This window comes from Limanda limanda, chromosome 21 (assembly GCF_963576545.1).
Source record: "Limanda limanda chromosome 21, fLimLim1.1, whole genome shotgun sequence".
NCBI lineage: Eukaryota > Metazoa > Chordata > Actinopteri > Pleuronectiformes > Pleuronectidae > Limanda > Limanda limanda.
In genome coordinates, this window is record NC_083656.1 from 7,366,572 (window position 1) to 7,382,771 (window position 16,200).

Consider the following 16,200-nt stretch of genomic DNA (forward strand, 5'->3'; position numbering starts at 1 on the left):
CAATAACTCAAAGAAACTGAAAATAAAATCAAAAACTGAAAACACGTGAAGGTGTCATAAGACACTCTTGGGTCTTCTTCAGGTCTTACTAGGTTAGGCACCTGAAAAAGCAAATTGTTTCTATCAGAGCTGTGAGGTCCTTCCACTACAACGTTCAGACCAAGAGCGAGTGAGGAGCCTGAGGGCTCCTCTATTTATAGGCTGCCTCTCACAGACTCCTCCCCCTTGTCTATTCCACTGTGATCCTTTAATTCTATAACTGTGACTAAAACCAAACTTATTTATATATATTATCATTCATGATACCGTGTATCTATGAATATATTATATTTTATTGGACTTAAGTGATGTATTTATTTATTTAAGTCAAATTGTGACTTCAAACAAAGTTCGTATCAATAAACTGTGATTGTTTTAACTCACATATCAAAATAATTGATATTAATTTAAGTTGTCCACATCCATGTATTCTTTTTGTAATAAATCATGTTGTTATTACTACTTTGTGACGTCTACGTATTGTCTTTGTATAACTGAGCTGTGACTTGTGATTTTAGGTCAATTTCGTATAGATAAACTGTGATTGTTTTAACTTACATGTCAAATTACATGTTATTTGTTTGAATTTCACAACACAAATGTGGAAGCAGCCGTTTACCACCACAGTGTATTTCCTGGGAATTCTGCTTGGCTCTTTCTTCTCCGGGAATACTGGCGCTATGTCACAATGGCTTTGGCGCTGCCTTGTCTGATCTACATCCCCCTCTGGAGGTAAGTTGCACCCACTTTAAGGAAGCTAGTATTTGTGGTTACCTACTACATGATAGTGACTGGAGATCAATTAATTTTTAAGACCTAGCTAAATCAAATTTAAAACTTTTTAAGTCTTTTTTAGGCCTAAAATTCCGATGATTTAATTTAAGACTTTTTAAAACCCCGCGGGAACAATGTGTAAAGCACGGGCCATCCAAGGACCTCCGGTGGTGCTCCTAAACGGATAATACTACAGTTATAACACACGGAAATTACAGTTACGGGGACATTTACTATAGAAGGCTGAAAATACAGCTACAAGAACAGTAACAAAGCATCTATTATGCTTATTTCTCTCCACTTGTCCAAGGGAGGGTCCGTTGCTTAGTCAGGTAATAGGTCAATTTAGATTGAGTCTGGAAGCCCTGGCACGACGTTTCTAAATATTGGGTATCGTTTGTTTTTTTCCCCAATACCGGTGCCTGAACCGATACTTTAAAAAAAAAAAAAAGAGTTCAAAACGACAATGACAACATTTTAGAAAGGCTTTTTAAATTTTTATAACTTTGAGACTCTGGCATGCTAACTAGTTATGCGGCCCCGTGCGGTTGGCGTCCAACTAATAAGAGGGACAAGTGGAATTTAGCCACACGAGATTGAGCAATAACAGGTCTGGGATGATTGGTGACATTATTAATGTCCGTGTTTGCGCTGCTGGCACACTGGATGGCCTGCATCTGGTGTATGATCAGACGGTTTTAATTCATTCTGAGCTACTCGCAATCATGGATAATGTTAATCATCCTGCTCTTCATGAATGGTTTGGGGCAGGTGTCTAACTTTATAGCTGCTTTGATGCTTGATAAATATACGCTTCTCATCTATTGTTACGCACTTTCAAGATTTACAATGCATGTGTAAATAACTTGGTGCATTTCTCTTCCCTGTTCGACACTCATCACAAGGATTGTATTCCTTTCTCCCTGTCGAAGATCGCACGACAAAGAATAGGACTTTTCTCCTACGGTTCAGGATATGCTTCGACTCTGTATTCTCTCCAGGACAACTGTTTCAATTTCCATGTAAGTGTTCACTTTTGCTCAGTTTCCATGACTTTTCCAAACCTGGAAAATGAAAAAATAAATTCCATGTTTTCCATGGTTTCCAGGTACCGTGGGAACCCTGAAGTTGCTATTGTAAAATGATTTATTCACAATTTTTTCCACTTCATTTTAATTCTCTGTTATTTTATGTTTTCTTAATACTTGTTTGGGCCAGACTGACATGCTATAAATTCAACTTCAGCTTGCAGTGAACGGGTATTATTGCAATTATGAAAGGTTATTCATTCAAATCCATTAAAGAGATGCAAACACGGTAAGAACTGAACTGTCTTTTATTTCCAATTTTCATCAAATTATAGAAATTAAAATCCAAAAAGTCTTTAAGAAATACAGGAAATCAATACTGTTACATAAATACACGAGGTTGGCAACAATTCTTCGATACGGACACACAGTTTATATATCGACAAAACACAGGGGTTTGAAATACATAATCAGAAGACTAACAAAGGTAATTTACCATTCCCATAAATTGTATGTGTGAAGTGTGAATGTGTGTATTTTTCTTACAGTATGCGGGACTTTCAGTGTATGTGCGTGCATGTTTGTGTCACATCTGAATAAGTGTCCGTGTCTCATCTGGGGCCGAGCTTTAACGGAGCCTTGAGAGACGAGAGGTTCCTCTTGCTGTTGTGGGGCTTCACTCTCAGGCTTTGTTTTGGTGCAGTTTTCAAGTAAAAATGAAGCTGTCAGGGAAGAGATGAAGAAAAAGGGATGAAGACTCAGTATCATTACAGCTCACAGCAACACACAGACACAAGAAAATAAACTACAAGCCTTATCTGGGGTTCTCCAAGTCCACCCCTCATACTTGCTTTGTCTTATAATACAGTAAATCAGTGGATAAAGTTGTGTATCACCTGTGTGGCCTCGGCTGGTCCCACTGTGATGGTGCTGGTGGAGGGGAGGTAGCCGGGGGCGGACACGGTCACAGTGTAGGTGCCTGGTAACAGGAGTCGGAAAAAGTCGCCCTCCACTCCTACAGGAGCACACACATGAGGAAAGGATAAGAGGCTTCACGGTGGTAGAAGAAGTATTCAAGTGGCAGTAAAAAAAATGTTTTATTCAATCTATGCAAATCTTTACAGCAACAACTGCATTTTCTACTAAATCTGCCCAGTTTTCATGCAAAACGGCCAATGTAAGAGTTATATTGTTATATATTATGGTAGTGGTTTATTTTTTACAGGTGCATTTTTATATAAACAACATTTTTTTATGTTGTATGTTGCACTTAATCTGAGCTATTTTATATACCACCAGGTTGCTTAATTTACTATAACAATACATAATGTTGTCATAATCTTAATCTGCAACGCAAGTGGAGAATGTAGCAGAACAAAATTTACTAAATAATAGTAGTAAGTTGTACTTCCTTATAGAGTATAGAGTAGCCTGAAATTATAATACACTTGATTATGGTACTTATGTAAATTTAAACATTTACAGTTTGCACTATTTTCAATGTGCATTTCTACCATTGACCAATAGATGGCAGTATGTCCCAATCCAGGGACTGCAAATGTTTTTTTGGTTCTGATGATGAATTGTAATTCAGCTATAAAACAACAAACTCTTGGGGCCTGAGTCTCTATTTAACTAAACAAATATTTTCTTTATATCATAAAGATTTATCTTGAATGCTTCATTCTAATTTTAGCAGAATATTTACCACAAACCAAATATTTATACTGCATCTTACCGCTGGTCACATCATGGGGGATGCCAGCTACAGAAACCTCCGCGTTGCCGATAACGTTGTTGTTTTCATCATACACCATGCCTTTTATCCCATGATGCACCTGGAGAAGGAGAAACATGTATATTACTCTAAAAGAATTCGTTGCCGTCCAAAATACAACAAACAAAATCTGCTATAAAGTAAACCAGACCATAGATTCTTGTTTGAATATTATAATGGAAGTCATATCAGGTCGTTCACTCAATTTCTAAAGCAAAACATTCGACATGATTAACCCTCCCCCGTCTTGTGGTCTGCAACAGAGACACAAGCAAAACAAAACAGTATCTGCAGCCTCTTTCATTGTGGTGTGTTTAATCAGTGCAGTGGAACAAGTGTACATTTCTGACCCCTCCCTTGTGGCTTCAGAATTAGCATTATTGGCAAAGCGTTATGCACATTTCTTCTCAGAGGGATAGAGGACATGTTGTCTTCAAACCAAGGCTCCATTTTAATGTTTGACACAAGGTAAAGGTCAGTTTAATTGTATTACACATTATCCAGGGAATCCCAGCCAACATGTCCAGGAAACAAAAGACTCTGGACTCTTGGCAGTTGGTTTGTTCTGTATGACTGAAGGACTGTGTGTTTTGTGGCGCGTGCATCAAGTTGTAAAACCTTATTGACATAACTGTAATCTCCCAAATATTGTGTACGCTGAAGTGTGTTTGCTCTGACCTGCTCCAGGTATGAAACCAGTGCTTCTCGGTTGCCCAGCCACTCTCTGGGCAGAACTGACGCTGGAGGGAACTTATCACAGCTCAGCTCCAGGGTGATCTCGAAACAGTTGGTGTACAGGTAGTTAAAGTCCTGCATGCCTGAAACACATAGAGATATTTCATTTCACTTTGGATTAAGGGCACTGTGTCTATATACATGTATGAAAAGGGGGTCGTGTGGACCCTTTAGCTGTTCAGATCTTTTAGGAGAATTTCAAATTCTTTCAAATAGAAACTAAAGATGTATTTTTGACAACACAGCTTCTACTTAGTTGTTCGAGAGCTGTTTAATTCTTCCAGAGAACTCACTCTTAGCACATTTTTCATGGACTTTGTATCCGAGGCCAATATTTGGAGTTCAAAAGTAGCCTGGCAGACCATGACATAAGACTTGGAGCAAAAGGAGCTGTTAAAGTAAATATAACATGAACCTTCTAAATGCGACTGTGGGTGTTTTCATCCTAATTCAAAAGCTCGCCTGAAACAAGTCAAAAAAGCTCAACAGATTCACATTCCAACAGAATCCAGACCAGGGCAGATCAGAGAGGTGGTTCTTGATAGTGTTGCAGTTGCAGGTGAACTGAGATGGGAACGAATACACGACCAGACAGTTTGATGAACTGCAGAATCAAAACATGACTTTAAATATTCATCTAGTATTAAAACAAAGGTCTCAGTGCATAAACCAAACAAGTTGGCTGAGGACTTCAAGTCAGCTGCAAGTGACAAAGCTTGTTTAAATCCTAATGGCCTGTTTGTGTCCGATGCCACAAAGTGATATAATTTAAAACCCTGATAAAAAACCCCACTCTGCATTCTGGCTTTCTACATGACACACAAAAACAATTCTCAATGTTAAACTAGTTTTTTTCTAGTCGCACTTAACAGACTGTAAATCTGCTTCGCTACTGATGAGACATTGAATTTCTTTACTCAAGACTGAATCTCATAACATAAAAACAAGATTAATACTACACTAAAATACAGAAAACGATGTGTATATTTACTGTATGTGGGGGAATATTACTTACAGTTATCACCACTGCGAGTGACAAAAGCGACCAGATTCAAGTGAAAGGCTTAACAAATATATAAAACTCTGATGACATACATCTAAAGACCTCAACCTCCCCACAGGTAATAATTCAAACAGCTGCTCTGGTTGTTGTTGGCACGTAGTCGCCTAATTATGGTAACGGTGCCGGTGGTTAAACCCACCGAAGTGGTGTCACTTACAAACGTGAGCAGCTAAAGTGAGGTGGGGGGGGGGGGGGGGGGGGGGGTCAGAGGGGAGCAGCTACTGATGTACGAGAGGTGAAGAGGTTAGGGGAGGGGGGGGGGGCACAGAGGCCCTCGGAGAGAGTCACGGAGTTCACGAGGACACTGGGACACGCAAGCCTCTCAAGGCATCTCATTCATGCTGCAGCCCATGCCAGAGCTGGCCAACACTCGTGCAGGTGGCCTTGTCTTTCTTTTGAACATGAAAGATAATGGATGTCCTTCAACCTACTGGAATTCTCCACGTCAGCAGGGGAATACAGGGAGATGGTCCCGACCAGTGTTCTCTGTATCTGAGGTGCACGGCAATGCCCAGAGAGACACTCCCTTTCTTTCACGTAGTCAATGGATTTATTGCAAATTGTTCTGTTAATGAATACTTTCATAAAAGGGTTGACAATCATCGTTTAAGGGGGATAGAGACATGAATCCAGCAGAGTTTGAAGTTTTGTCTTTGTGAATTTGTCATTTTGTCTTGGTGCTGCTCATGGACAGGAGGTGTGGCTGACCTTTGGACAGAGAGTACCAGCTGGCACCATTGGTGATCCCCTCTTCGAAGAAGTCCCCGCAGTTCCAGCCCTTGTGCATCCAGCTGTGAGCGTACGAGTAGGTCCTCGCCAACTGCCATCACAAAGGATCACAGATGTGCATGAGCCCGATCAGTCCCCACGTGTTCCCGACAGACAGAAATGGCATCAGATGTGTATTACAGACCTGTCTGAAGATTTTGTCGTCCGGAGTCGCCGCGTACATGGTCCTCCCTCGAATGCGGGAATCTCTCGACCTGTCGAAGGGGTAATTGGCCACCACGGCTCCTCCATGGAGGTTGGCAGACAGGACGAAATTGTAGTTTTGCATCCATTTTATGACGGCCAACGTCTCCGGTTCGACCTGTCGAGGATATTCAATGAGAAAGTTATACAGAAAGTCACCAACATCTTTTAGGGCGGAAGCCCATAGAGACCATACAGACCTTTTTTATACACACACCAAAGACATGCTGGCCAATCAGAGGACTATTTACATTATGTCTTTTATGGAATGTATATTTATATACTGTAATGGTGTCTGTCAGACCTCCTGTGCAGTTACTTATAACAAAGGTTTCATACATAACCATCACTTTATCCCACACCTGGTTTCCCTTTCACCCAGAACCACTGGCATCTCATGGCTGGTTATCTGGAAAAAATGTGTCATGTGCACATTTTTTCTCTGGGATTTTTCTTGCCAACAGGTTCATGTTGAGACAACCATGGTTGATTCCTCTAAAATGTCTGACATTTTTCTTTATCCCACAATCTTCCAGTGTATCTCATTCTATCAACGCTCTAATGACTGAGTCATTGTGCTCAATGACTAACCCTTCTCTTTTTTTGGGTCTAGACATTAGGGAGAAAGATGAGTTTACAAGATAATGCAGTACTTGGATAAACACAACACTTCTCCGACATCCATAGAAAATCTACAATAACGCATTATGGTCACAAGACTATTTAATAGGCTACATAAGGCTGTTAATATTTACTCTACATTTATGAACACATCTCGTGCTACACTTTCATCCTCTGCCTCACATTATCTAATCAGTTCATCTCAAGTTCACTGCTACAGACATCTTAACCCTTTAGATTCCAGTTCAGGCCGACATCTCTTCTCTCTCTCTCTCTCAGCACAAACCATCCTCACTCCCTCCTGGGTGCATATCGTGCTTAGGGAACAAGAAGTACAACCTCTCCTTGAGTGAGATATGTAGGAAAATAAACACAGTCTGGCCGGTCGGAGTCCAACTAGCCTTGAACGCAGCATCGGCACCAAGAAATGGGCGTTGTGTTTTGCAGACCGGCAGGTGTTTATGATCTGTGGATCTTTATATACTCCCGTGCACGCTTTGAAGTCTGACCTGTTACTGTGGTGTTGGGTTTCACATGAAGTGCACACACTCACAAAAACACACCGACGGTCATTTCTTATTGTTACACTTCGCGAATAACTCAGAGGCAGAGGGAGAATATCATCAAATCCACACATTCTGGATATAAAGTTTATTTTAAAGAGGCGATTAATTGTCAGCGGATACTTTTGTCCTACAGGCTTCACGGTGCGAGGTGGGTTCCTTCTCCAGAGGTTGAGTAAAGAAGGTTATTTATTTCTCAGAACCCCTGCTGTCATGTCTTTGAGTGGGTGAAAGAGAATTGATTCCTGAGGGAAATTAACCAGGTAAAATTGCAACTACACTGGGAAACTCCGAGACTGGTTCTGGTTTTCTAATTGACACAAGAGTTGAGGGTTAAAAATATGCTTCTTCATACAGGTATCACAATTCTCCATGGGCACCTGAAAGGCCAAACGTTGATGTATAGTGAGTGAAAACAGCAGAATACATATAGTCCTCTTGATGAGGAAAACTGTGTTTCTAACTAAACTTGCTCCTCTGGATAAAACCCCAGCAGTTGGCTGAATGCAGCATGGCTGAGCCTGTGAGGATGTAATCCCGGCCAGCATGAATGAAGTATCTGTAACAGCGGCACAGTTTCTCTTTTGTGCATCTCTTTCAGGCGGCAGCCATGTGGGGACACAGCCAACTGGAGAGAACAGCGCTTTAGTTTTCTCAATGCATTTGCAGACCAGACACTAGTAAATACAAAAACAAGTTTGGAAATCAAAGGCTGTTAATTGCTAAGGAACAAGAACAAATTTATTGTGCGATCAAAACGGTAAGTTATGATGCAACTGTTGCTCTTTAATGCTGTACTTTGTTTGGAGGAGATTGAGGCAACAAATGCTGGAGATACAACACAATACACCATGCATGTGTATCTATTCACTACTCTGAGGGTTTTGTGGTCTTTTATTTTGTTATCTTTCTTTGTAAGTAGGTATACAAGGGTTTGAGTATCTCAACCTATGTTTTGTTGCTTTAAATTGTTTAAAAAGTTACAAAAATAATCAAGGCTGTTACTTATAAAAACTGTAAATACCATGAGTCCCTCCAGGTAAAGCTATAACATCAAATTATTTTTTTAATCCCTGTTGTTTTACTCTGCAAAGGAGATTCTACATTTTATTTACTTTATATAGGGTAGATCATCTTTATTTCTCATTGTTAATGTAACACCCGATGGACAGATAACACACATTTGATGAGTTTTAACTACTTTATCTATTAACAATAACATTATACCTAAAGTAATGTTGTACGCATGTGTTTAATTTACTTAATACGATGGAAACAAACTCTCCTCTCATATTCTAGTCTATTTGACTTTTGAGACTCAGGAAGGGGGTTTTCAGTATATTTATAGAGATTCCATTATCAAGCAGAACCAGCTTGGACTGGTTTCAGGAAGGATGAACTGAAGGCCAGGGACAGTTGAGAGATAGAGAGACACTACAATGAAATTAACCATGAAACTCCGACAGTGTCTGCTGAAGATAAGATGACTGCGGACGAGGCGTCTTCCGGGATCTGACCTTAAGATGTAAAACGCACTGTTTATCAGTCAGTTAGTTTGAGAGCACATTTCTTCCCTTCACTTCTTCTATGTTCATTTCACACTGCAGAGAACAAAACTATGTTTATTCCCTTTTTAGATATTTACTGTGTTAGGCCAGTTTCTCATTTGTACTTTTAATGGAAAGCATCTGCAGTTGCATGTACAGTACAAGACTGTGCAGGAGCTTTGTGTGTTCCTGCCAACTGCCTGGCAATTTCATTTCCAATAGTCTCATAGCAACAGAAATATCCACAAACAGGGATCGAGCTCAGCGGTGAATGTGTTGGTTAAATGAAGAAATTCTGCGCCTGTTGACACTTGATGAAGAGGTGATTTTATGAGGTGTGTAAGAGTGAGTCAGGCGGTAGCAGGTAACAGTCACACTCTGAAACCACAGAGACGGTCAGCTCAACTTCTCATGGTGGTGATAGAGAGCAAAGATACTCTTCATGTACATCACACAAATCTTATCAGTTGTCCCAGGAGTGAGGACCTTGTATTTCCATATAATTCTGTTTGCTTCAGACTTCCTTCTAGGCTGGAAGACAAATGCCAAGACTAATAATCTCATAAACCTCTGAACAATCTTTATAATTAAGTGTGGATCCAAAAGATATTCTTAAAGATGCATATGTTCCCCGTCTGCATGCAGCTGCTTTGTTTCAGTTTGCAAAGACAAAGGGGAGTTTAAAAAAAAACAAAAAAACTAGTTTACATAAGGAAAATATAGGTTTCACAATTGGATAAGAAAAACACAGCAGATCCAAACAGGTCCGACTGCTCAGACACACAAAAACAGAGCATCAAGAGATTCAGTGACGAGCGACCAAGTGATTTACCAGCTCTGCTCTCTGCTTGAGTTTATTTGTATTTCGTTAAAGCTCAGCTGGCAGCACAGTCTGTTCCACAAATCTCATGATATCATTGAATGCCAACAGCTCAGCTATGTTACAGTTACTCACCATTCAATGCACAAGCAGGGAAAAATGTCCTCACCCATGTTCCTCTCTCACCCAAGCATGCACATACTCATACACGGTGAAGGATCGTCTTCACTGACCTGTTGCTCCCAGTTATCCGGCAGCGGCAGGTGGTGGTTTCGCCCGTTGGTTTTCTCGTAGTAGTACATGAGCGCGTTCAGGTCGGGGAAGTTCCGGTTCAGATCCATTTCCCTGGAGTTCCCTCGACCCACCAGGTAGCCGTTGAACTCTGGACCCTGTTGACCCACAGACCAACTTATCGAGTGTAAAAAACCTGTTTGAGTCACAGTCACCTCGCTTGTTCCATCATGTATTTGGCTTCAATTGGTTTTAGTTTATTTACGACTATGACTTTTTAACTGCTTGGTTGCAGTAAAGGAAACTTACTTTCATATTGCACAAACTGCACAGGCAGAGCAACAATAGGAAATTGTTGTACGTGGCTCTAGGGTTGGCAGTGACGCTCGGTGCAGACTGAACAGTCTCATTAACCACTGGAAGTGATTCCCATAAACTGTTGCACAAACATTCACTATACCCGGGGGTTGAACCCTGATGCCTCTGATGATTCCCCCCGCCTTTTTCTTTTTATCTTGCGCCACCACAAGTTTCACATTTGTGGTTCAGGATGGAACGTCTCCACCACCGATCGGACACAGACATTCATGTTCCCCCCCGGGATAAAATGCTATTATACTAACAAGTATATTAACAATATACGAGATGAATGCTGAGATGAACTGTTCGCAGGCCCTTCTGTTCTCGAGTCCAGCCTCACAGAGTCGTTAGCGTGGCTGTAGATTTATTATTCTCTGGACTCAGGGTGTGGAATTTCACTTTCCTCTGTTTTCATTAGTTGCAACTCCAAAAAACCAACCATTTATCATTGCATGTTTTCAGAAGTCAGAGCATATTCCGGGAAATGATCAAAATAGGGAATCTTAGTATTTCTATGCAAGACAACTGAGAGTACTTTACATGGAGATGCAGTATTTCAATCTTACACACTAATACGACTTCTAGGATGAAACGACATCCCCCATTGTTTTCCAGATTCTGCTGCTTCCAAACATCTGTTGATGAAACAAATTATAGTGTGGTGTGCACGTGTCATCTGAGGGTGGCAGACAGAAGGAACGACGTGTGCAACATGGCCTCCTTAGGACGTATAATTAGTGATTGTATGCATGTGTGTGTGTTAAAGGGGGTTTCATGTCAGGTCTCTTGTTTCATGGCCTGTATAATTATCCCAGTAGAACGCGGGGGGGAACTGATCGATGGTGTTATAACAGATTTCCTGTTTTTTCCAAGTTGCTCATCTTGAACACACAAACCTTCAGTTGATATCAAGTCAGATTCCTTTAGATGGATGTTATCAGAGGGAGTCTGGGCTGGATATGTGTATTGAGCTCTGATTTGAATTTGCGGAACTCAACTTCCACTGAAGGACCTTAACTTTTCTAACATTTCCACTGGCAAATAATGTGGAAACTTTTTTTCCAGAGTGGTAAATGATTGCTCAAGAAAAACAGCCGAGCGCGTCCCTGTGGATGATTTTCCTAGCTTTTTAAATATTCTTTAGTTTTGGTTCACAGAAGCCTGGAGGTCAGGGTGTACATTACCTGTCTGGCAGCCACCTCGTAGCCATCGGGGTTCATGGAGGGCAGGATGTGTATGCGTGTGTCATGAATCAGCCTGGAGATCCGCTGGTTTCCGGCCCGGTACTCCTCGCACAGAAACTGGGATAACTTAATGAGCAGCTCGCGGCCGAGCACCTCGTTGCCGTGCATGTTGCCCACGTACTTGAACTCTGGCTCCACTGGAGAGGAAATGGAAAGGTGGAGGGGGCAGGGGGTCAAAATAAAACACAAAGAGAGCTGCGAAGCTTGACATTTAAAATGAATGCCTGAGCATGCACACAGACGCACACACACACACACTGCAGCTCATTAACTCAGTAGGCTGCCTCTTTCATGTTTTTGATTAAGTCTATATGTTCTTTGTGTCTTTGAGACATTGTCCTGAGTTACAAGTTTGAATTCTTTACATCATCATTATTATCATGTAACTTTACTGATAAGCATGTGGCATAAGAAGGTTCAACACAATAGCCCCCTTTTGACTGGCTGAAGGATGGGCAAGGAATCCTGCCTCCTCCATGTTAGTGGATGGGACGTAGGGCAAACCCCAAAATTCCCTTTCCTGATTATTTGTCATTTTAGGTAACCCTGATCTAACCTGATGCTATAAACCCCGGGGGAAACGTCATGATTGACAGCTGAAAGTGACTCGTGATTGGTCAAGAGCATGTATGGGCAGGACCTAAATACCGGGGCTCCACCCCCTGATCGCAGTGCAGACTCTGGGCTCTAGATAGTGGGATCTTTTAAAACAGTTTATGTTCACAAACAGTCTTCTCAGTTGTCACCAACCTGACAGCAAAGATTACCCATAATGCAACTCTGATAGCGACACTTAATTTAGAGATTTGAATGGCTCCTGTAGCCTTGAGCCTCAGGCAGAGATGAAGAGCAACAGAGGTCTGGTAAGTGACTCCACATCTCCATCTTATTTTGAAACACACAAAGTCTCACTGTGAGCTAATTAACTTTCTTTGCTCAATGTTTTAATGGAATTTCCTGATAAGGATTTTTCTCAATGTTCAGCCAAAGGTGAGCTCTGGAGTCCAGCTACAGATGATTGGATTATTTGGATAAGGTCATCGGGCATTCCGATGTATCTGTCACTGATTGATTGAGCTGCTTCCCTCTCTGTGTCGGGATCCCTCCTTCCACAGAGTCCCTTCATTAATCACTGCATCTATACCACAATGAAAGCTACTGCAGAAAACTGGCCAGGATTTATTATTTCACTCTATGGCCACAGCACATACAATGCAACTGTTCGAACTGTTTTTTGAGTGGTTGGGGTAATGTGTAGGTGAGCAGATACTTCCAAATGTATGAACACCCTTCTCTAATTGCTTCAGGAACCCAAATGCTGCAGCTTGGGCACTGCAATTCACCTCCCTTTCTTTAGGAAGGGGCCAACTGGCCTTAAGATCAGAAAACAGTGCTGGCTCTGAGTGTGGAGCTTAAAAAAACACTCACACACAGCAGTATGTGAAAGACATGAACTTCCTAAATGGTGCAAGAGGCTTGACCCAGACAAGACTTAGGGTCGTTCCCTCCCCTGTGAAGTGCGCGGTTCCTGTTTTTCACCCTCGGTCACCTTGCAACAGAACAGGCGCACATCCTTCTATTCTACTCAAGGAAGCCCCTACGTGTGCACATGCAGGAAAAAAAATTGCAAGCTCAGCCGTGGCCAAAAAGGCATTTTTTCCAAATAGCTGCTATTACAAATACAAGAATGGGTGTTAAAATCACGAAACCTCCCACATGAGTTTGACCCTTTGGCCTGTTTTCAATACAAACACTGGATTTAATGATTTATTATTTTCCAGTTTGGGAACGATACATAAAATAAACGGCTGAGGAGCTGATTCGGGGGTTTGGAGAGGAGGGGAAAACAAGCAAAGCTTTCTGAAGAGTGGGTTCAGGGTTAAAGCCGTGTTGACTCAGTCTGAACCCCTGTGCCATCTGCTCCGCTTTGAATAACACCCCACACATTCTCAGTGGCTGAATGGCAAAAGAGAAAAAAAATGGAATGAAACACAGATGTTGACTCTGTTCTTTCACTTTTGCCTTTAAGTTTTCCGCAGATCACGCTGAACTGATGTTTATCGAAAGGATCCAGCTCGGAGAACACTGCTCCTCTTTGGTCCTCGCTTCTAAGCCCCACTGTAACTCAGCTTCATAATCGAAGAGCTTGCATTTCATTCTACAGGAAAAACCCAGAGCGTGTTCAGACTGATCTGTCTCAGCAAGAAGTGCACAACAAATGAGCAGCCAGGCCTGGGCATTAGAAATCCATAATCATTTTAAATACATTTTCTGTGCCACCAGAACAATATATCATGTTTTTATCCGCTTCAGTAGATAATTCATACTGTTAGAAATAGTTGGAACTTGTTGTTTAATAGAAATTCAAGCACAAATAAACTGATATTCACATTTTCAAGATATCAACTTGAACTTGCTGTTATTTTTCCCTGTTATCATCCCCCTGTTAAAACACTTTTGATCCTAACGGAACCTGCCCATCCACGGGGAGTCAGCTGGTACTCACATGCTTCGTGGATGCCCGGGTTATCACTGAACTCCAGCACGTAGAGGTGGCGCCCCTCCACGCTGCGCCCGATGCTGTATATGCGGGTGACGTAGGGGCACTCGCTCTGCACTGCAAACAGGGCTCGCACCATGTCCTCGTACCGGTGATGCTGGAGCTCCAAGCCGGCCGCCAGGAGCCCCATCAGCCCCAGCAGGACGGCACCAAGCCAGGGAAGAGTCCCCCGCCGCTGCATGGTCCCTCAGCCCAAGTTGTGCAGCACAGGAGGAGAGAAGGGGAGCCGGGTGTAGAGACCTGCTGCAACAATGCAATGCACCCGCACACACTTTCAGATGTATATTTATCTCCTCACACACCAAACATACTGGCTACTCCCTGCTTGCTCTTTTCCGTTCCTGTTCACCCTTGTTTCTCTCCCTCTCCCCCTGCCTCCTCCCACATACAGTCCTCACACTGAAGAGCAACTAAGGACAGCCCCTCGCTCCTTCTTTGTCTCACTCTCCTCCTCCAACAGCTGCTTCTCTCCCTCTCTCTTTCCCTTTGGGTCCTTGTCAAGTACATGCTACTTGCTTTATTGCTGCTTCGAATGCTTCTGCTCCCGAGTGGTCCGTCCCACAGGGCCCTCGTCTCTCTAACAATCCGATTTCCATTCTTGTCCCTGAGACACTCGTTTTCAATCCCTTCCTTTGTCTCTAACTCCAGTTCGGTTCTATGCTGCCTTCCTGGGAAAGAGGGGTTGTTTCCACGGCACTGCTCTCCCCAACCCCTGCAGCCCTCAATCATCCATTCATTAACTCTTAAGTCAACACACAGCCCCTCAGTGTGTGTGTGTGTGTGTGTGTGTGTGTGTGTGTGTGTGTGTGTGTGTGTGTGTGTGTGTGTGTGCATGCACGCACATACGCCTGCACTCCTCAGATGAATCAGTGTGAGAGGTCTTTCGCAACCTTTGGACTGGTTTTGTTGCTCGGTTTCCTTGAAGAAGCATTCACACACACACATATACTGACACACACTGACACACACACAGATATGTAGGAAAACATACCCACACACGCTCTTATGGCCCAGGGAAGAAAGACCAAATGCTGCAATTAAAAGTCTAAAACACATCGGTTGATGCCAAGACACCCCCCGCTCTGTGAACACACACAAACACACACACTGCAAAGCGTGCAAGGGGTGTTGTCAATCAAACCTGCCAGAGAAAAGAGAAGTGTTTTTTTTTTTCCCTACACAGAGAGTTGTGCAACAGCTTGCAGAAGTTTCTAAAAAGAGAACAGGGAAAAAGCAAATGAGACGCAAGAGAAAAGAGTCGAAGAAGGAAAATGAAGCAACATCGAAACTCAAGAGGAAAGAAAAACAAGGAGGGAAGATGAAGATCAACAGACAAGGATGGAGAGAAAAAGGAGGTGAAAGAGAGACAATGTAAAGGACAGAGATATAGTGAGACATTTAGACAAATATAAAGACCGACTTGGCAGCAGTGCATTTAGAGATCGGCTTTTTTTTCTCATTGCTTTCCATCCCATCAGTGCCATCGCAGCTGACAAGCTAAAGTGAGAGTGAACTGGTCCTTCATTGTTTCTCTGTTTCGTCTGCCTCATTGTTTACATCTGCCCCCCCCTTTTAAACATTCACTCTGCTCCCCGCTCACATCTCTCTGCCAAAAGCTCTCAGCTGTGACTTCCAGTTCGGTGAAACCTTCCAGTCCCAAGATGTCCCACAACACGCTTCACTGAGATCAGATAAAATGGATCGTCCCCGTCACTGACCCTGAAACAACAGCACCGGACAAGTTCAGTTTGTATCAAGGAGTTAAAACATCAAGTATTAACTCTGGATTACCTCGAGGAATTTCACCTTGAATTGTTTTAAGTGAATGTGTAACCAAAGGGAAACACTGAGGCCAAGGGACATTTT

General features: G+C 42.3%; 1 protein-coding gene across 1 annotated transcript; it reads right to left on the bottom strand.

Annotated features, from left to right (window-relative positions):
- Positions 1 to 2,131: 2,131 nt before the first annotated feature.
- Positions 2,132 to 15,013, bottom strand: cpn1 (carboxypeptidase N, polypeptide 1). Its single transcript, XM_061094738.1, has 9 exons — positions 14,281 to 15,013; positions 11,715 to 11,911; positions 10,173 to 10,328; positions 6,330 to 6,506; positions 6,125 to 6,236; positions 4,297 to 4,436; positions 3,580 to 3,679; positions 2,738 to 2,856; positions 2,132 to 2,563 (listed from the first exon to the last, which is right to left on the bottom strand). The coding sequence occupies exons 1-9, from the start codon at positions 14,513 to 14,515 to the stop codon at positions 2,453 to 2,455; spliced, it is 1,347 nt and encodes a 448-aa protein (XP_060950721.1). The 5' UTR covers positions 14,516 to 15,013; the 3' UTR covers positions 2,132 to 2,452.
- Positions 15,014 to 16,200: the final 1,187 nt, after the last annotated feature.